General features: G+C 34.7%; 2 protein-coding genes across 7 annotated transcripts; both read left to right on the plus strand.

The window, feature by feature from the left end:
- Positions 1–115: 115 nt before the first annotated feature.
- Positions 116–6,067, plus strand: LOC110379167 (uncharacterized). 6 transcript variants are annotated; one of them, XM_021338697.3, is made up of 11 exons: positions 116–279; positions 713–800; positions 1,275–1,354; positions 1,453–1,717; positions 2,161–2,335; positions 2,653–2,833; positions 2,922–2,972; positions 3,155–3,247; positions 3,568–3,715; positions 3,935–4,573; positions 4,666–6,067. In XM_021338697.3, exons 1-11 carry the CDS (start codon positions 267–269, stop codon positions 5,159–5,161), a joined length of 2,229 nt encoding a protein of 742 aa, XP_021194372.3. In that variant the 5' UTR covers positions 116–266; the 3' UTR covers positions 5,162–6,067. The 6 variants fall into 6 exon arrangements, with proteins under 6 accessions (XP_021194372.3, XP_021194373.3, XP_021194371.3 ...); XM_021338698.3 differs by having other exon boundaries at positions 122–279; positions 2,167–2,335; positions 3,932–4,573; XM_021338696.3 differs by having other exon boundaries at positions 126–279; positions 3,932–4,573.
- A 5,363-nt stretch (positions 6,068–11,430) lies between these two features.
- On the plus strand, positions 11,431–21,679 carry LOC110379163 (protein obstructor-E). The gene is made up of 5 exons (XM_021338690.3): positions 11,431–11,589; positions 17,991–18,185; positions 20,320–20,523; positions 20,939–21,152; positions 21,559–21,679. Exons 1-5 carry the CDS (start codon positions 11,547–11,549, stop codon positions 21,611–21,613), a joined length of 711 nt encoding a protein of 236 aa, XP_021194365.1. The 5' UTR covers positions 11,431–11,546; the 3' UTR covers positions 21,614–21,679.
- The last annotated feature ends 697 nt before the right edge of the window (positions 21,680–22,376 follow it).

The following is a 22,376-nucleotide window of genomic DNA, read 5'->3' on the forward strand; positions in this document are numbered from 1 at the left end:
GACTATATATGAATAAACATATTACGTAAATAATGTTACATATGGCAGCTGTTAGCACACAAGATCATAATTCACACAATAAGATTCTAAAAAAAGCTCGTGCATACCAACTCTACCTCCGTTTTCTAGTTTTTTTATATTTTTGTATTCAATATTCAAATTATTGGCATTCTCATGCACGTCAAGTGTTGTCAAGCCCATGTCAATCCAATCAAAGTCATCATTCGCGTCTCTTTCATTTTCATGTCTGATGTCAAAAAATATTGATGAAAAGCAAAAGTGCGTGAAAGAAAACACTGTGATTGTGTACTAGATTAAGTTTGCATTTAAATTACATTTGTATTTTGTATTATACAACTATAGGAAAAGCAGTCAATGGTATTGACTTTTTTCGGGTAGGTGTCGGGCGTGGACATACGCAGTTTATCTTGGGAGCAAAAGTAACCTTTCCAATTCCACAAGTAGTTCGATCACAATCGTTTCTTATTTATTTGTTATTGGCGGCTATAGTAGTTGTTTATTGTTTACAAAATAGTATTTTTACGAAATGTATTTTCTAAATGGAATCGTATCTTGCGGCCTTGGCCATCTTAATTTCTTATGCACGCTAGATGTTTCAAGTACCAAATTAGTATGCAATGTTTAGTATTTCTAGTTAATGGGTTATGATAAACATTTTAACTAAGTTTCTTGTTATTTGATGATCCTGCAGATGCTGTCGCGATGAATGTGGATTTTATTGAGGGAGGGAATTATTCAGCTGCTGAAAATACTATTGTCCTTGAGAAACCTGTCACCAGGTAATTATCATTATAAAGTAAGTATACATGTAAAGTACCAGATATAATGGGTAGGAATATTCAATGGAAGGCAAAGTTAAGTCTTAAATGACGCATTCTGGAATGTGGTTGTAAAAATTGCAGATTTATTTCACAAAGTCAGGTTTATAAGTTGTATTTTCTTACAATGTTTATGAAGGTATTAATCTCTAAAAACGTTCTAGTCCAATGTTTGTTGTTTTGGTTTTGCTAGAACAAGGGTATAGAATAATTTTTAAAATGAACACCTAAACTGTGATTTCTCCACCACCCAAAGGTAGACTGTGAGGAAACCTCTAAGGCGTTTAGTCTGTCATTGTACAAAATGTGCGAGTGTGTGAGTAAAAAAATCATAAAGAATCGACTGAGCACTTAGCTGTACATTTTGTTAGAATTATAATCTCATAAGAGTTTGAATTGGTGTAGTTTTTTAATATGGACTTATTTTGTTTTCAGATTTTTAGAAATGTCGGGGTCCTCCAATAGCAGTAGCTTTAGATGTTATGAAGATTCTTCAAAAATTCATTCTAAGAAAGGTAATTTAAAATTAAATTTAAAAAATTATTACTTACAATGGAATTTTTAGATCAGAGTTTATTATACAAATTAAATAAACCCAATTTTCTCTTTTCAGCGGTAGTATTTCTGCCGTACAGTGAATATTGTACGGACCACAAAGATTTATTTTTACATGAAGATGATAAACTAGTGAAGCCGGGTGACAAGTTCAAATCCCACGATGACTTTGTTCAATACTTGAACGAGCACGCTAAGAGATGGTGCTTTTACTATAGATGTACGGATTCACGCAGGCCCAACACGGATCAGGAATCTTATACGTACAATTGTGTTTACTTAAGAAATAAGGAGAAGTATAAGAAGAAGGGTTTGAGAAAGAGGTTTGTGTACTGGTATTTTGTATTTCACTAAGGATCCACAGTTGAAATTCAATAAATCAAAACTTGCAAAAAATTATAAGTATCTTATAGTTATCTGCACGAATCATGAGCCCTGACCTTCACCTGCGCAAAAGTAATTTATTGGGTCCCTTTTGTGGTATGAAAAGAGGCGCAGGGGTGGGGCTAAAGCGGTGATTGGCCCGCAGTGGATCGCGTCATAGCCCTCACTCGGGATTAGTTCTTTGCTAATAAATCACTTCTAAGATGTAGGTCAGAGCTCAAGATTCGTGCCGGTAACTATAACCGCTTGTATGCTAGTAATTGTAAGAAAAAAGATAATCAAAAATAAATTGTTACCAATACTTAGTTACATAGTCCAAATCGCATCCAAATTTTGCATAAAAATTCATGAAACATGTTTAACTACATTTCTTTATTTCTAGAAACAGCAATAACATGAAGACTGATTGTCCTTGCAAAATAAAATTAAGGCACCTCCCCAATGAAGATGAACTAACTGTAGTCTATGTATGTAATCATCATGATCATGAATTGTCTTTAGACAATTTCTATAAGCTCCAGCATGGTCGTCGGTTACCACCATACGTAAAGGAAGAGGTAATTTATATTTAAGATTCTTTATGACCTGTTTCTGTATATGTCGAAAAAAAATTGACCACCAAATTCATTAACGAAATGTAAAGTTTTTATCATAAATAATCTAAGGCCCAAGTGCACCAACAACTTTTACCTTCAATTTTCAAAGTAAACAGTTGTTAGGAGAAAAACAAATGTTTATATTGTCAGTGAACTTGGGCCTAAGATTATTTGTTTTGGGTGCAACCACACTGTTCGACCCTCAAATGCCTGAAGTAATGCCTTTAATCTTGCATTCATTCTTATTTATCATTTTCATACATTTATTTGTTCTTCAGATAAAAGATTTCCTTCAACTGAAAGTCGACATAATGAAGATCAGATCGTACGTCGAAATGGAGACAGGTTTCACGATGAGTCGCCCGTTTTTCTATACTTTGGAAAAGAACCTGAAAAGTAGAAATATAAAGAGACATATTTCCGAACAGAGGTTGAATATGTTGAAACAAAAGATTGCAGGTAAGACTAATTACTTATGGATCAATTTTGGATTATTTGATTATGATTTTTTTTAATAACAATTATTTTATTATTATTATTTTTGCAGCTGTTGACGAAATGTATGGCTATAATGAGGAGTATATTGAAGAGGAAGATAGTAAGTAATATGCAATTTAATTTCGTAAAACTGTTATATACCTTTATCCTAATGGTGCACTTCAGACAAGTGGTTAGACTCTGTTAGAAGAATAGATTAAAACATATTCTGAAAGAATAAAATAAGCGTTTGTAGTTTTTATATTAATCAAATTTTAATATATATTTGAATTATAATCTCAGATGGAGAGGACGAAATGGGAACAAGCAAGAAAAAGCATCAATTACTGTTAAAGAACGCAGAAAAGGCTATGCGAACTCCGTCATTAAAAAGGCGTAAGTGACAGCACAATCAGATATTTCTCAGAACTAATGTTTAAAACATTCACAAAGAAAACATTGTATTGTGCTTCTCTATATGTATTGTATACTGTGGTTTCGCTCGGGGTCTCAGGGGAACTACTTCCCGCAACCCAGTTAAAATACAGCCTATGCTTACCAGGGAAAACGTAGCTTTCAAGAATAATTTGTGACTGAATTTTTCAAATCGATCAAGTAGTTAGGGAACCTATTCATGTCAAAGAAAAACCAATCAAGTCTTTCCTCCTTAGTTTTATTAGTGCAGATTTATAATATATTTTTTTGTTAAATTGCAGGATCAAAAACAAATGAAGATAAATCGAAAAGAATTAAAACAGAAGAACATTCAGACAGTAACGAAACAATGGAGAGTGTAAAGCATTTGCAGGAGTCTGTTGAAGAAGAAGAAAGCACCTGGATTGCAGATCAATGTGTACCTAACAGGTAGGTTTATAGAAAGTATGGATAAATTGTAATATTTTCTATAGGCCTTGATGCATGACATAAATAAAGAAAATATAAAAATAATCTCTGGTCTGAAATAGCCATTAGTGGCGCAACAGTCAAAACGTATGATAAAAACACTTGCGTATGCACGAAGCATCTGATGACCAAACTCGTATGAATTTAATGTAAATTCTATTCTTATTGTTTTATCAGCAGGACTGAAAATGAAGAAACTATGCACATTGAAGCAATAGAGAATTTACCAGAAGACGCTCTATTACTGGTACAAAGTGATAACGAAAATTATAGTTATACTATAGAATATTTCCCAGACGAAAGTAACAATGAAGAAGTCGTTACTAATGAGTTCGGCGAAGGTATTGACGACAGCCAAGTGACTGAAGTCCAGGAAAATGATATTGATAACATTGCTTATGAAACAGTTGTTTCTGATGCGGTAGAGGAAAGTCAGTCTGAAGTGCCTGAGTATTTAGAAGACGAACAAACTATGGAGGAGTTTACTGAAATGCAAATAATAGCTCAGGAACAAGCTGTAGAAGACGAAAGTCAAGTTCATGATGGTGAATTAGAAAATCAAGTACAGTATATTGCTGGAGTTGTAGAAAATAATGAAAATGTACAATACGTGTCTGGTGAAGTAAATGATGATGGTACTCAAAATATTACAGTGCAGGCAGCAGAAAATTCTGGAACTACTCATTCATTGCTACCGGTTTTCGATGTGTATATGAAAGATGGTAATGTTACGGGTTTTCTTGTGAATGATAATTTGATTGCTGGGCTTAAAGAAGGTGTGCATAAAGAAATTCAAACTTCTGCGGAAGAGTTGGCTGGGTAAGTTGAAAATACATACATACATTTTGATTTTTTTTTCTCCAATAATAACTGAAACATATTTTACGAAGTCTACTTTATTTTTATTGCAGTAACTCACAAGAAGCCGGTAAAGCTGATGGCGAAGGCCAAGTTATCCCAGATCTTACTCAAACTAAATCTGGTGACATATACACCAAACACGAATACGTACATAAATACAACATAGACAAATACATGGTGCAGCCCCACTTCCCAAAATACATTGAAACCCTTGCAAAAGAAACCTACATGGACGTACTACAAATGTTCACGAACATATATAACGAGAAAGCAATGTTTAAAATTACTACGACACAGAAAGGTAAAGAAGGGAACACAAGAATATGGTACATAAAAGATACGCATCGAACAAAGAAACAAAGACAAGATGAAACTCATAAAGAGAAGTTGGGACAGAATCTGCAATGTATATTTTTATTGAAGGAAAAGTTACGATACCTGAAGAAAAAGAACAGTGAATTAATAATAAAGAATAAGCAATTAGAAGAAGTAGCTTTAAGGCTGGTGCGGGATGATGTTGTTAGTTATGCTTCTGTCAGAGATTAATTAATAGCTAGAATATTGTTACCTTATATTTTTACATTCGAGAGGACTTTAATATTATAAGAGTTACTCAAATGTTGTTCTATTCCTTGTCGGGTTGGGTTACAATGCAATATATCAAACCTTATACTTAACTAGAGTAGTGCTGTTCTCTGGACAGAAAAAAATGCCTTAAAATGGGCCAAGCACACAACCCTGTGGCATACCTCTTTTAAGAAAACAGTCAGATACAATCTTGCTCCACTCCCACCGCCAATTTAAGCTTTTAAGCAATATTTGCCTCCTACATAAGCGAAGTTGGTTGAAAGACAATCATTCGCACTTGTTTTTTTCTTATTCCGTGCCATCATGAGTCATGTTTTACACAATCGAAGGCTTTATTAAAAACACACACAAGTAGGTATGTAAGTTACTATAAAGTAGTGTATTTTAGAAATTATAGGTACTTATTTCGTGAAATCAAAACTGCCAGAATTAGGTTAGAGCTACTTCTCTTTTATGTGGACGTGGAATGTCTAAAATATACCTAATACACTTGCTGAAAGATGAGGCATGCGAGCACACGAAAAAATTTGGTGTCTTCAAATTATCGCTCTGCCTACTTTATTAGTTACTTTTACTCCACGGCGCGAGTTGAAGGTATGTATTTTGAGATGGTTGGTATCTCTAATAGATAAATAAAAGATAGAATGTTAATCAATAAGTGGACTTGAACAAACTGAGAACTGGCTCGTCGAGTATCGTATATCTAGCAATGGATCAAACCAGAAATGAAAAGTACAAATTTTTAAACCAAATGGGAACAGATAAGTCGATGTTGTTTTTAAACATCTTGTGCAATGTTGCGATGCTTACAGAGTTTTAATTTTACAGAATCTTATAATAAAAATAATACTAGAGAATTTTAAAGCGTTGTTTGTTTAATTTTTATCGCCGTTTCGTGCGACTCCCGCGCTTGCTGTGACCTTTCGGTAATCGTCTCCGTCGATGTTATGCGTGGTTATGCAACGTCTCTAGACTCATCTGCGTTTGGTACCTAAATGACAGACTTGCTAGAATTAGTTAATAGACATTCTCTTTGGATATTTTATTAACGGAGTAGGGAGCTTTATCATTTTTTTTTAAATATAGCATTGTGTACCTACTCGTCGAGGAAGGGTAGAAAAATGCAGCTATTGCCTGTATACAGATGAACTAGAATAACATGCAAATAACTTTTCATTGCGCAGATCAGATAAGGTATATACCTACCACACCTCGTAAGTGCAGGCAATACCTACTCACATATTCTTGAGTCAGGAATTCTAAGATGGGCACACACAGCCTACGCCCTGTACCTACGCGAGACTAACGTGTAATTATTCGATTGCACTGCTATGCCACTATGATACGTCACAATGTGAAAGTTTAAAACTATTGTCTGTCACACGTATTGTCTGAGATCTATCTCGCGATCTGCGTGTCGAACGACCGGTTTCGTTTATGCAAATAAGTTGTTCTGATGAAATTATCAATCTGGATTGTCGACATTGCTTGTTCCGTATTAGTGCGAGCTGTGATATCTAGAATATGTCAATGGTATGGCCTGTATTGTGTGTGTCAGCAGGGTTAATTGTCAGCAGAAATTCCAGCGTAATTGTCGTTTCTTTTACGTGATTAGGAATTATGGATTATACCTAATAGGTATCTATTGATCATTAAAAGGTAATTATGGTATTCTGGTTATGTCAAAATATTTTTGAATTGCCATCGGTGTCGTTTAAAGTTTTAGTACCTATAATTCCAAATACCTTAACTATTTTCGAGCGGAGCTTCCTAAGATACCTATACATCACTGTTTGTCTGGTTTTCTTCTCGGATAAAATCGATCTGTTACCTAACAGAGTGACCGGTTCATAAAATAATAGATGGATAGGTATCCATTAATATTCAAGAGATAGGTTCAAACTATCACGATAACTTAGCGTTTGATCGGTCAAATCGTCTAATTTAAATAAAGCATGGTCATAATCTCAGAAAGCGATTCAAATTGTCGTCTTGTACAATAAGACAACGCGGCAAATGAATGAATTGTCTCGCCTTTGCTCTGGTGGATTTTAATTAAAAAATAAATCGTAATTCCTTTCTCGCCTCTTCATCTTCCGCTAACGTAAATTTTTATAACCTTTTAGTAGGTATACTGTCTTGGCGATTAATCTAGACGATGCTATTCTTGTATATTAAGGAAGGAAGCTATTATGGTAGCTTCACAAAAAAAACATTTGTCTCATGTCATTATCACTATAATAGAATCACGCAGCTGCAACCATCATTTCCCCCTTCCCCCCCTTCTTAACTCGACTAAAACAAGCTCCGATCACTTATCACCTCATGATCGGAACAAGCTGATAGCAAAAATCTGGCATTACGAGGTCACGCGATCTTCTAGGACCGTGTCGGAGATTGTGCGAAAGTGCGCGCACGCATACAAGCCACTGTTTTTGTACAAGAGCGCGTAACGTGGGCCATTTTGATTATGTAGCTTAGGTACCTACTGTAGGTATCTGTAGCCGATTATCGTGACTACGATAGTTCCCGGATGTTTCTATCATCTTAATTATTTAGTAACGTTTTAGTGGACGGATGGACACGAAAATAAACGGGTATTCGTTATGTAAACGGACACTACAGAAGTGTTTTTTAATGTTTCCTGCTATTAATGTTAATTTGTTAGAAGACTATTGCTAATTTGCCTACATAGTAGGTAAAGGGCTGAAACGATTCGTACCTATGTATAGGTAGGTAAGTTTGGCGGGTCAATATTAAATCTAGTAGGTAAGTATTTGTTATTTTTCAGACACAAAGGTAATTATTGATTTGTGCTGGGTCAGTCAATATTTAAGTTTGAACGTCTAACATTATTTTTAGGATCTTAAATAACTCAATCACAAGATCTGATGCTGAGCACGACAGGATATACGAACACGTATTTTTATTACTTCGAGAGAAACACAGCTATCTAGAAGTCAGAAACCGAAAGCCTATCGAGAGAGATATTTAATTTTTGTCTGATAATGAGCCTGCAGCATAAAAGTCAGCTGCATTATGTAATGATTTTAGCCACGTGAATTTATAGCCAGGCAAATATTTTTAGACTTTCGCCTTGTAACATGTCTACTGAACGATTTTGTAATCATTGATTGATACAAAGGATCCTAACTACTTATCATAAAGTAGGTAATGTAAGCACAGTCTTTGGTGTTTAGCTAGGTAGGTATTCGTAGTTATGCTTCATTCGTAAGAAGTAAAAGACTCACGTTTAAATAGGAAATGTTCTAAAAGCGTGCTCTGGATGAGGTTTTCCTTAAAGCCTAAAATAAAGACAGATCCACATATAACAAATTTTTGATAACATTCCTTTTGATGTGGTGTATCAAATAAATGGTTACACTGTAATTTATTTGCATACCATTATATACCTACCAACACAATTGCAATCTGAAGATTTTGTACAAGTTTTCTCTTCAAATCTCTTAAGATTCCAAATACAACTCCATTTCTATCCACAGATTTTCTCTTTTATAATACTGACAGAAGACAGTACGTCTTGACACAAAGCACATACGCAACTTGCATACGTCAATAAAATAGGGTAACATATTGAAATGCGTGTCGTATCAACATGCAGAATGATTTTTGGCTTGAACAGTTACTTGCCGAAAGGTGCTCTAGTTCTTTCGAATTACTTTATATATTAATTATGTTCCTGTATGGCGTAAGTGGTACGAGGTATTGCAAAGAATAATGTATTTATTGATACTTTTATGCTGCGTGTATATGATTGTATGGTAAGATATCGGTGCGCTTTCTGCAACGAATTTGATGTTGTGCATGCTTGCATGATGTCGTTTATATAGATACCTACAGATGATTAGGTCACCAGATCAAAGGCTACCGTGCCATTTCCTGAATACGTAACTAATTTTTTTTATAAGATTTCGAACAACATGAAGAATAATAAAAGGGAAATATATCTGATATGTATTGGACACACCGCACTAAGTGCGCCGGGTACCGTGAATGTGGTAGAGGGCCATGTTATTGCAGCTTAGACGAACGGCATGCGGCATAGGTTCTTTTATAAAATAGATAAAATATCCTCAGCCTAAGCACATAATGGCCTACACCTCAAATAGCAACCATGAATATTAAATCTACCTAAGGAGACCTCGTAAATATCATGTAACTTCACAGGTCGTGATGACGTGGTAGTTTTAATAATTACGAGTATAAACAATGTCAGACTACCGAAACATGGGTAAGTTTTGTATGAGCTGAATAGTAATGTAATAGACTAAATAGCGGCTTACTTTGAACTATTTTAGTTGGGTTATTGATGCATTCGAATCAGTTGGTTTACCAAGGATGTCTTTGTAAAATGTGGGTCACAAAAAAGACCGTAAGGATCCAAGATTATGTTGTTTCTTACTGTAAGTATTCATGGTGTTCACCACATTGAGCAAAAAACCCTTTTTCAAGACCTATGTGAAACTGGATTGATTTTTTAAGTAATCCTAAAGGAAACTTCAAAAAACCCTGCACAATATCTCAACATTAAAATGCACAGTAAGTTATATCTGTGTGCCTACCTATGAATACCTACGTAAATAAAGTTTTCGATATCTTTAACCTGAAGTTTATATCACGAGGTTAAACCCCAGATCAGAGGACATTGGTTCTATTTTGTAATTTACGATTACGCATAGCAAACAATAAAGCATTGTATAAAGACTGAGTCACTCCACCCAGGCTATACTCGCAGTAGGTATATAGGTAGGTACATTTACATAAACGCAGACTTATCTAACTGATAGCAAATGAAAGCTTATATTTTGCCGATGGCGGTTATTGAAACATTGCATTTATGTTATACTAGCTTCAGCCCGCGGCTTCGCCCGCGTCGCGTTCTGTTATATCGCGTTTCCAAGAGAACTCTTCAAAAGTCCGGTATTACCCTATGTTCTTTCTCAAGGTTAACTCTATCTCTGTACCAAGTTTAATTAAAATCAGTTCAGTGGTTTAGATGTGAAAGCTTAAGACAGACATACAGAGTTACTTTCGCATTTATAATATTAGTAGAGATTAATTTTATTATGTAAAAAGTTAGGGTATATTTGAACGTAGTATTATGGTATTAACTTTAATCAATTCTCGTTTCTTGGCGGTTAAAGGAGCCTAAACTTTAACCTGGCCTAATTGCTTCATAAAAATTACAATTCAAGAAATAATAAGAACGCAAATGTTTCTCTGTCATTTGGTATCCTGCCCAGTAAAATAAGTTTCATATAGGAGGATATGCCTATAAGATATCTATACTTAATGTCATTTTGACCTTATGGCTAAGTGTATAAAAAGTAAAAATGATGATCCGAGGCAAGATTAAAATAGTTAAATCATAAAAAGATATTATTTAAATTATATTAACTACATTGATGAAAGATCTGAAGGTTATGTAGGGGACAAAATAAGGAAAACTCACAGTTAAATGTTTTGCCGAATGATTCAGAGAACTTACAACACTTTTATCTCGATCAGCAAATCAAATTCATGACCATTAAAAATATATCAACATTTCTAAAACTATTAAACCAAGAATTTACCATACCCGAAAACTACCATAATAGTATAGGTATTCCATATTCGCAAATAAGGAGTAGGGGACTAACTGACGGTGAAAGATAGAGTTATGAATAGTCCTGTCTGCAATAATTCCATAAAAATCACTTCTCATATCTCCATCAATCGATATTTGGATACTAAATCTATATTCTTGGAACAGATAGAAATTAGCAAATAATTAATTTATTCTATAAAGCAAGTATTTAGCATACATAATAAGTTTCTGATTAATAGGTGTACAAACTATCTGCTCGAGACCTTGAATATGGACATGCACCCAGTCCTTTTACGATTTTATATACATTTCAAAGGCTTCTTTGGAATTTAAAAGGAGCGAAAAAGTAATAAGTGTGCATTCAAGGACTCTTTTCAAGCAGCGAATAAAAAAGAAATAATTATTAAACTACCAGGCTTGACCGAGTTGCACCATTGCAATTCCGCAGATTCCATAGGTTCCATCGGAAATTAAGTCAACATAATCAGCTGATGATGGGGCTATGCAACCGCGTAATGCTATAACAAATTATTATTGTTTCACTAATAGAAGAATTTGTTAAATCACGCCTAAGTCTTACCGGTTCCATGCGCGTGAGCACGCGAAGAAAAGGCGCGCGCGACGCCCGAGTTCGTCAGTCTCGCCAGGGTCGCCGCTAGGGTCGGACCACAATCTAGTCATTAAAAACTTTTTTTTATAATTGTATTTTTATAATTTTGTAATCAAAAGGCCATCATGAAAGTGTTCATCGTACTAACAGCAGTCACCGCGCTAGCGAGTAAGTATAATAGTTATAAGTTTTAAATATATGTGACAATATGTTGACTTTGTAAAATATTCATTGTGGAAGAAAAAATATTAATTTGCTTCAGTGAAAAAAGTTTAAATTATTTTATTGGAATTAATAGAAATTGCAGCTTGGTTTGATTATGAAAATGTGATAAAAATATTGAGTGAATATTCTAATTAAAACTATTTTCATATTATTTATTACCTGATTAATCAGGGATGTGGAACTAGCACAAACCTAAAAGCCACGTAGTCAAGACAAAAAGCTTTGTAAAAATATTTCGCTTTCAACCCATACAAAAGACATCAACGACTGCACATTTTGTTAGACGCACTACTTTAATTATTTTTTTACAATTCTACAAAAAATAATTATTTCTTTTTAAAGCAGTTTATTGCATCCTTTTCACAAGCTTACAAACAAAATTTCAGTGCAATTAGAAATGAAATAGCGATCTCTATCAGTAGTTTCTCAACGATAATTTCAGCGGCGTTCCCTACATTGACTAGTACCTAATTTTCTACTATTATTGGCTTGGTAACAGTAGCTATTTACTTGACATACTGCAATTAAGGTCCCTTGTGTACGTAACAATACTGAGTAAAGCTATGTAACTATTGCATTGATATTACCCAATAGCTGTTGACCCGGCTAATTGTAAGCGTTATTATGTTACTGAAACGTTTTTGCCATTTAGAGTATTGTGAAAAGAGTATGTATAGGTATAAAAATGTTCGTAATCAGATTGGGTCAGAGAGATATTTTTTATTTATATGAGAATATTTTATAATGTTTTTGAATGAAATATTCTTTAAGACTCTTTCAAAAATATTTTGCTACTTCAAAGATATTTTTTATAAATTTAACCAAACATACTTTTTTCTAAGTACTTTAATGTTACATCAACTAAAATTTTCTTAAACAGAACTAATTCTATGAGAATGCAAATCTTCAAGACGAGACCACAGCATTTAAAACTGGCCTTTAAATACCAATAAAATAGCCTCCCAACTTTAATATTCTACACATCAAATACCAAATCCATAATAAGATACCACAACCCATTAAAATTAAAATATTCAAATACATTTCACATCACGTACATAGTTTCGGGCTCACTATTCGTCTAGCCGTTTAGTTATACCGCTAGCCGAACCGCCTGCATTCATAAGATATGTGCAATCAATTAGTAAGTCGTCCGTTAAGGCCTTGCAATCACTTACACGTCAATATTAATTGCTATTTCTCCTTATTGGTAATTAGGGCGAATTTCCACGACCTTGAAATGTACATACCTATTCGTTTTCTTATCGTAGTTTTTCGGTTCAATATAATTTAAATATAAACTAAAAAAATCATTGATTGCTGATTCTATTTTTTTTAATCTTAGAGATTTTCTCTCATATAGATAACCAATTTTTTTGGTAATGTTGCAATTTTTTTTGAATGGTGATTGCATTGTCTTGATGTTAATGTTAGACGATCTTATGAAGGTAAAGAAAACTTTTGTTGTCCTCAAGTGTAATGAAAATGCTAGACAATAGCAATAACTATTTAAAAGCGCTACAGAGTTATTTTAGTCCTAACTACAATAACTTAAGTCACAATTTTCAGCACAATAACCTTTTAATGAGTATCAACAATAAAAAAACCTTGGATTCAAAGAAAACTCAACAGAAATAAAAAAAACGAAATGAAAATAAACACAAAATTGCGTTAACATAAACTATTCAATGGTTTCGTGTTTGACATTGACATTCACTTCATCTAACCGACTTCAAAAAAGTCGTGATGTAAAAATAAGTTTATGCGAAATTTCCACAAAGTATTGCATGGACTTGTGTTGACACCGGAGATATTAAAATTTACGCAAATATCGAGTTTTGTAACCGACATTGCGGAGAGAGTGCGGATTTATGTTTCAATTTATATGAGTATACCTACTGAAACTTTTTATGTTTTAATAACTTTTGTTACTTAGGTATGTTGTTGGTTAGGTACTGTTACAGCCTTTTTTTATCGTCCCACTGCTAGGCACAGGCCTCCTCTCACACGGAGAAGGATTAATCGTTAAAACATATTTATATGCCACTTGGTTCAGTAATTGAATGTAAGTTAGTTATGCCTTTTAATGTACCTAATACATAGCTTTCGGATTATAGTACGTTAAGGAATTATGAATTTGCAAATATGTGTTAACCAATTTAACGCATCTTTAAATCTATTAATGAAGGCTTTATTGAATCGCCTATTAAATTATAGAACCATGAATCTAATGCCTATTGCCAAGTTTATTAGCGAATGAATATTGCAATAAATCAAATAAATGCTAGTGAAAGCAAATTATTCAAGTAATTAATTAATACACATGATTAATAATAATAACCGCAGGGCATCTGAGGCGGATGACGGGGAGTAGCGACCCCGCGGGGCTATATATCCGAGTGCTCCAGGGAGAGTATACTGTCCCCCATCTCCGGCTTGCCGGAGTGAAGCATGACGGGGGATAGGTCTCCCGCCTCTTGGCTTGCCTTCACCGGCCGGTCAGAGTGGAGTCGCTAGAGCAATGCTCGGAGGGTAGGTGCCTCGTGGTAAGTGGCGAGTGGGCCGGTGATGCTGGACCCACAGGGAGCGCGTGATCTGCGTTTAAAGTCCGCCGAGGTATCCTCACCCTTCTCAGCCGCTCATGTACCTGTTGCCCTCTTGTTGCGATTTAGCGACTGATTCCCGGGGGCCCAGTAAGTGAGTTGGCGAGTCTCCACCTGCCATTTTTACGTGTATTTATTACATTGTTATCGGCAGGTGCCATAGTTCCCGTAGTTTCCCCATTCCTAGTCCACTAGCATCCCATCATAATAGCCCAAGTAGTTTTCATCCATAGTTAGCAATAGTTTAGCACAGAACCGAGGATTGTCCTTGGGTACATTTCTATAGTGTATACAGGGATAATCGTCGGTTTTGTGTCATCATTTCATTAAAGTTGTCTCAAAAGGGCTTCAGCGTGTTGGCTTCGGCCCCACGTTCGCCTCCCAAAAATCCGGGACTCTGTAGTCCCGAGGTCAAAAAGAGACATACATTTATAATTATAATATTTCGGAATTGACTTCATTATGATAATGATTTGTAGTGAAATATTGTGAATTGTGTCATTATCATTGTTTAATGTTAAGCAGTAGTAGTGCCATTTCTAATGATATTGTACAAAACTATTCTAATATTTTATAATTCAAAAGGCAAAAAAAAATGCATTTAAAAAAGTATGAATGACAAGAAAATGTATGTTTCAAAATCATCATCATGTCTCCTAACTTGAAATTAATTTAAAGTTCAAAAGTATCTTTTTCATCACCTAGTAAAATACTGACATGGAAAAGCAAAGATTAATAAAAGTGGAAACGGCCATAAAGCAAGAGCAAATAAAAGTCAAACCTGTTCAACGGAATGTCTTTATAATACCACTTTTGTAGGTACATAAGTATATGCCTCAAGTTATTTTCGTATGCCTGTCACTTCTTGTGAAAAACGTGATTCCTTACGTCCGTGTTTCAATTTTAAATATATTTTCGCTTGTTTTTTTTCTTATTGGATAACAAATCATTTATATTCGTGGTTAGGTCTCGCGATGTAATCTGAACCTGTTTTTTAGATTTATTATGTTTTTCCTTTTACTCTTTTCTTTTGGATCTTCGAAGACTTATAATTAGCTGTAGGGCTTTATGAATAAAGGGAATATAAATAATGGTATTGGGCCTTTAGATTTATTTGAACTGATTGTTTTTTAAATTAATAATAACAAAATTAGTTGTCATAGCAACTGATACAATTAATAATGTTAATTCGATGGATAGGTACGGAAAACTTGTTTCGATAATTCTTTAATCTTATCAAATGTCAGTTGTTTATCTGCTATGTAAGTAGGTAACTTTTAGTTTGTATTTTGCCATTCAAATTTTAGCTTTCCTTGTGATAAAATATTATTATTTTACTTTTTAATTGGGTCAAGTGCAAAAGCTTATATTCAGCTGCAATGAAACTGAAATCATTTTATAACCTCATATATCTGCAACCTCACGTACTAAACTCAAAATAAAGTCGCAGTAAACATACTTTTCAGCAAGAGAGTCATCTCTAAATCCAAACTTAAAATAATTAGAGTCATGTGCGAACAAAAATAAAAATAACTAAACATACTACTATTTGGGAACTCGGTTAAAATCAACATGTATCTATGACAGCACAAAATCATCACCATCGGGTCAGTATGATAGCGACCCCGCTGCATCACTCGCTGCAGCTATGTCGTAAGTCGCGGCTGACTTTCACTCGTTGCGTCAGCCGCGGCCGATAATCATGTGTTACATTACGCGAGCTTTTGTTCGTCTATTGATAGATTGGATGCCATTTTGTTTGATAAAGGTTAGCGTAAGATTATTTTGTTGTAGTCAGAGGGTTCAAAGAGATGGAGTACTTCATAATTGAGCCACTTTTGTAGTTATTGTTTGAAGCATGTTGCGTAGTGTGTACCACTGCTAAGGCACGTAAATAAGACATATTTAATTCATACTGTAAAAAGACAATTTTAATCTAACTAATGAAAATTTTAAAGTTTATGAGAAAGGTTACGTAGTTGTACTTCTAAATTGGTAAATATAAATTTTGCCTTAGTCCTGCCCGTATGTAACTTAAATTCGTTGTCTCAATTCCTGATGGCCACTTTATACAATATTTTCCTTTTTTCTCGTATATCATTTTTAATGGGTCATACACTAACTCTTTTACTACTAAGTAAAGACGAGTTTTGCATCCCGTGCTTAGTTTACCCATGTAAGTATGCAATTACTTACATTGCGTCGTGCACGTTACATGATCACGGGTCGTGGAGGCTGTTATAAAATACTTGCGACTTGGGTCACTTGGTGACACACTTATTGGTACATGCTGTAAAAGCAGGGAGAAAGATCTAAGAAAAGAAGATTTAGCATGAGAATTTACACCTTGTCTAAGCAATAGAAATTACTTTAATATCACTTAGACAATAGAAATTACTTGAAAAATAACGGCAGTCAAATTACCGAGAGGAACCGCTTTTTTTGAAGACGAAATTCCTGTTCATAATAACGTGTGTGAAAATAGATAAAAAATATGGTTTTCTTTGAGAATACTCTTTACCGAGATAATATGGATGAAATAAAACTTATGGTAATCGGTATTTGATCTGCCGAGTCTACACTCGATGAAAAGGTCAATTCTAATTTCAGCGTAGTTACCACAAATTCATTGCCTCCCATTTTTTGATGACCTAGACACATTATCTTGAATTAGTAATTAATTCTAATTCTTATAAAATCCGTAAAATAGTACCAATAAAACTATTCAAAATTACAACTTATGTTAATGTATTACGGCCTTGACCATTTAGTTAATTTAAATTGCAAAAAAACTTGATATTCCTAAAATGTCAATCTTAATGTTTTTCTAGTTAGTGATGTGAAATCATTGCTCATCCTTTAATTTATTTTACTGACTTAGTCTTTATAAACTCGAATTTTATAAGACTCACGTAATTTATATGAATAATTTCATAATAAGTCTTATAAAAGTCACGTGCTCGATATTTCATTTACCACATTTCACAACTCTTCAACGTTCAAGTATTCGCTAACATCATAACAAATGAAAGTGGCCAGAAAAAAACATCGATACACCTCCGCAAAAAGGTTTTGCACAACTCTAGCGAGAAACCAATCACAACAGTAGCCGTTACATATCGGACAAGTGTCGAGAACAGTCGAATGTGTGTCACGTCTTATATAACATTGTATACCTACTTATTACATAAGTAGGAAAAAAAATCGATCTGTATCTCTTGAGAAGAAAAACACGTTTTTTACCTAAATCGGCTTTCACTGATAAAGTAGTCCGTTTTTCGGCAAAACCTGTTAAACTGGATCGTTTAATCGATTCGGCCGAACGATTCTGTAACTAATGCAATTAAGCAGCTAATGAGTATGAAATTATAGCTTCGAGTAATAAGTAATATAGGTATTAATAGTGATGGACGTAGTACTTTTTAATTGTTCTGGGTCAGCGGTTTTTTCTGATGCAATTTTACACGTTTAGTCTAATTACTAGGTTTATTTGGAATATTAAACACACTTAGTAGCTGGTAACTTACCTTATAACAGTTTGATTACTGTTTGAGTAATTTATAGCTAAATTAATTAATCACGCCTAATATCAGAGCACATTAATTTTAAAACAAATGCAATATCTATGTTCAAACTTAAACTTGCTATAAATTGATATTTTTTCGTCCACAAAAAAAAACAATTGAACATCTACTTATGCAGCCAAAATTTTGACCCCACTAATTCCCACCTTCTCATCAGGTGCACAATTCAAATGTCCCAACAAGGACGGACAGTATGAGGACCCTACTCAGTGCGACAAGTTCTACGAGTGCGTCGACGGCGTGGCCACCACCAAGCTGTGTCCCGATGGCCTCGTGTTCGATCCCACCATCAGGAAGATTAACAAGTGCGACCAGCCCTTCAATGTAGACTGTGGTGATAGGACTGAGCTGCGTAAGTAATCTAATAGTCTATAGAGCAGTGGTGCTCGTGAAACACGTAAATATTTCCATAAATCATCCCCCTCTGGCTCTTATCCCAATTTTTATTTGTGGTCGGAGAAAAATGTGTTCTTCTTCAATAGTTTTCTATTTATCGTTATCTCAGAAACAACATTATTACCAAATACAATGGTCTGAGTGAAAATAAATAAGGATAAGGATCAAGTTTTCCAAGCTGTCTACTTATTGGCTGGATGTAAAAGCAATATGAAATTCCTACTTATTTTGCATTCATAGAAGTCAACCCGCAAGACCAATATCCTCGGAACCTATATTATAAATATTCTAGGAAATCAATCACAAAAGCCACAGAGTGAAAAAATGACAACCAAAGACGTGAACCAACTGCATGTTAGATCAAATGTCAGTAAGAGGTCACTTGCGACAATTCTCATGAAGTGAAGGTACCTGTCTACCTTTGACCGGGTAGGTCGTGGCGACACGCCGCTGACTTTCTAGGCCAACTGGTAGACTATTCTAGACATTCATATGTCTGTGGTATGAGGCAATAGCTCCGGGTTTGATAAGAAGGTATTTCAATATCATGTGCTGGTTGATTGGCTGTTATTTATTATATTAATGCCTTTATATTGTGTACCTTTCGTAGTGTAAATAATTGGTACATTTGTTCATAAAACTTATTAATATTAAAATGGATAAAACCATCAGAAGTTTTTACTTTAGTAACTAGAAAGTATAAAAACCTTGTAGACGAGAGCATCGTTATTCTTTAAAATTCTGTAGTAACATTTGAATGATTTTCCTCATATTCTAAGTAATAACATTTACATAGGAATGTGTTTTAAAGTTCACTCAAATGGGTGGAATGCAACATACACGTCCGTGACTGTCATGTTAAGTAACTTTGGCGACAGACTGTTATTCTTATAAATATCAGACTAAACTTTAGTTATATTGTATTCTTACAAATATAAATTACGAAGATAGAAAGTGCCTAAAATATCGAAAAGTCTAAGATTTCATCAATTATGATAAAATTGCGACAATAGGCAAACAATGAGAACGTCTAAAATTGTGAAAGTAGACTTCATTTTCGCTATCCATGGCAAATTATTTAATTTAGACTTAGATCGAAGAAGACAGTTTATTATTAATTCGTTTTATTATAAATTAAATCATCAACAAAACCATATTCTGTTTAAAACGATGCCATAAAAATATCGTTCAAGAAAGTTGTAGTATAAATAATTACGAAGAAAAGTATCGCCAGCAAAAACACTAAAAAACCTAAACATTAATCCGTACCTAACTCACATAATAAGCGTAAATAATTAAAAATAGCTGCAAACGGTAGAACTCTTGACATAACGAGTGAAAGACCAAAACCAATCGACTTCCTGCACTACGTAATGCCATTGTCATTTCCTAGGTTAAATGACCATTTTATTATGAACTCAAGGCCGACGCTTTGACGTTTACTAGGTAATGAGCTGACATATTTTCTCAAGAGATATAGGAACCTACAATATGGTTTGTGGTATGCATGAAATTTTCTGCAGTTACGTTTTTGTAACTTCCAAAATATTTTTGAGACAGAAAGTGATATAATTGCATACAGTAACAATTTTCTTGGGCTATGTTACTCTGCAGATCACAATATCCACTTTGTAATATCACCAACAGAGCGACTCATTCGTTTTCAAAGAGACATTATAATACAAGTTATTTAAATTATTCGAATTTCAAAAAGTAGTTAACATTGGGCTTAAGCAATCTGTCTGCATCTTTCTTAATTTTATATGTGGATGTGCAACTATGATTTATTGCTGAATAAGTTAAAATGCAATAGGTCATGTGAAATGTGACTGCCTTCAACACTTTTTACATTCATTTGAAACACAGATACGGCTATTTCTTTCTAAAATCCAAATATGTTGAACTGCAATTCGAAGACAATGTTTCTCAAGCTCTTAGGGTTCAAGCATCAGATCTGATGAGCAATAACCGTCATGAAACTCCAGGACCACATTTAGAAAGATACACTTTAGTCTCAAAGACACAGATTCCTTTAATACTCATCTTCCTTTTTCCTATATTCGCATACTCATCCCCCTTTCTCATTACAGAACCCGCCAAGCCCAACAGCCAGTGCCCCCGCCGCAACGGCTTCTTCGCTCACCCCGACCCCTCAGTCTGCAACATCTTCTTCAACTGCATCGAGGGTGAAGCCACTGAGGTCAAGTGCACCGCTGGTCTGCACTTCGACGAGTACTCCGGCACCTGTGTGTGGCCCGACTCTGCTGGCAGGCAAGGGTGCCAGGAGCAGGAGAGTGAGTATCTTGACCTAGTTGAAAAATTCTAGAAGATTTTTTGGGTGTATATTTAGGTGTAGTGAGAGAATAGTTGGAGATAGTTATGACGTTGCTATCGGGAGATAATAATACATTGTTGGAAATTATTTGCTCCTTTTGGCTGCTTGATCGAAAATGATTCAGTCAAAGTATTGCATTAACAATAATTAAACTTTCTAGTGATAGTATCAAAAATTTTAATTTTCTCCAAACTCTCTATCTTTTTCTTCTTGTCTTTAACTTACAAACGACTGACCTACGCGTTGGTAATAATTCGTCTACCAGTCTAAAGAACATAACTTGGTTATAAAGACCAGTTAGACCATAGCCACGGCCATGTTTCATGTTTAATGATCTATCTATCCAAATCCTAACCTACACCCATCTATTACAGAGAAGACCAAGGACGGCTTCCAATGCCCCGTCCAGCAGCAAGTCGACGCTCAAGGCCAGGCCGTCGCTCACCCCAAGTTCCCCCACCCTACCGACTGCCAGAGGTTCTACGTGTGCCTGAACGGCGTGGAGCCCCGTGACCTTGGCTGCCAGACTGGTGAGGTCTACAATGAGGAGTCGCAGAAATGTGACGCGCCTGAGAACGTGCGCGGATGGTGAGTTGACTGTCATTTGTTTTGCTGGTGACTTATTTTGAGAGCGGTTGATACTGGTTGTCAATAATGTCATTGATTAGTGTACTCTACTCATTTTTCTCCTATATGTATTCTAGAAATTCGATGTTATAAAGATAAACGTAATAAACCAGACTTATTCCTATTACTACATAACTCAAATGAAATAAGAAAAACTATTATATTTTGTAGTTCTATTTCCGATTGTAATTTAGATATGCATCATTCCAGTTGGTAATCGGTGATATTTTTTCATTACGCTACTTACAAGTTCTTGCCAGAGTCTGAGGTTGTTAGACAATTTAACCACTCCTGTAAAGCGAGGTTCATTATTGCAATATACTTATCTACATATATCTGATTCTAATGTATTATTGTTTGTTAACAGTGAGGACTGGTACAAGGACTCCGAGGAGGCGCCCGCACCCAAAGCGAGATCTTAAGAACTAGTGATATTCTAATATAGTTGTACGTTAAGACTTAATAAGTTAAATACATTTTAAGTAAAACTACTGGATTTTATTTTCTGTCTTCCCTGATGTAATTTTAAGTACCTAACATCTTTGGATACATACTTGCGGCGTCAGCAAGCTCATACACTAACAGCAAACCCTAGCTTTTTATCAATGCAATAAGCTGTGAAAATATCTTCTCTTATTCTTAAAGTATGTACTTACTTTACTGAATACTCTAGTAACTGCCTGTATTAATTGGTAGGTATTATTCAAATAGGTTCAGTCTTCAAGTAGACAAATTGACAAATTAATGATAGAATTTTAACACTGGTTTACCTTAACAGTGACAAACTTGGTATTGAACTGGACAAAGAATATTGCCTTGCGGCACTCTCAATGGGAGGAGCATATATTCTCAAATTTAATTAAATATCGATAAGTATCTAATTGTTACGGCAAAAATTATCATCTTCCCTCATATCCGCAACATACAGTTATAGGCTGCTAATAAAGCTATTAATAAGACAATTCGAAGTGCAATAACCTTTAAAAGGGCGATGGACTTGCATGCTAATTTTGACCCTTAAAACTGCAATGATGGCAAATAACCTTTTCCTGTTCGTATCACAGAAGTGCGTGGAATGAGTAATTTCTTTTCCGACAAGAAGTAAATTGCCCACTGGGCAATAATTTACTGTAATAAAGATATCTGGCCATGCTTTAAGTACTTGTACTTATAGAGAAGAAAACT

This window comes from Helicoverpa armigera, chromosome 5 (assembly GCF_030705265.1).
Source record: "Helicoverpa armigera isolate CAAS_96S chromosome 5, ASM3070526v1, whole genome shotgun sequence".
NCBI classification, from domain to species: domain Eukaryota; kingdom Metazoa; phylum Arthropoda; class Insecta; order Lepidoptera; family Noctuidae; genus Helicoverpa; species Helicoverpa armigera.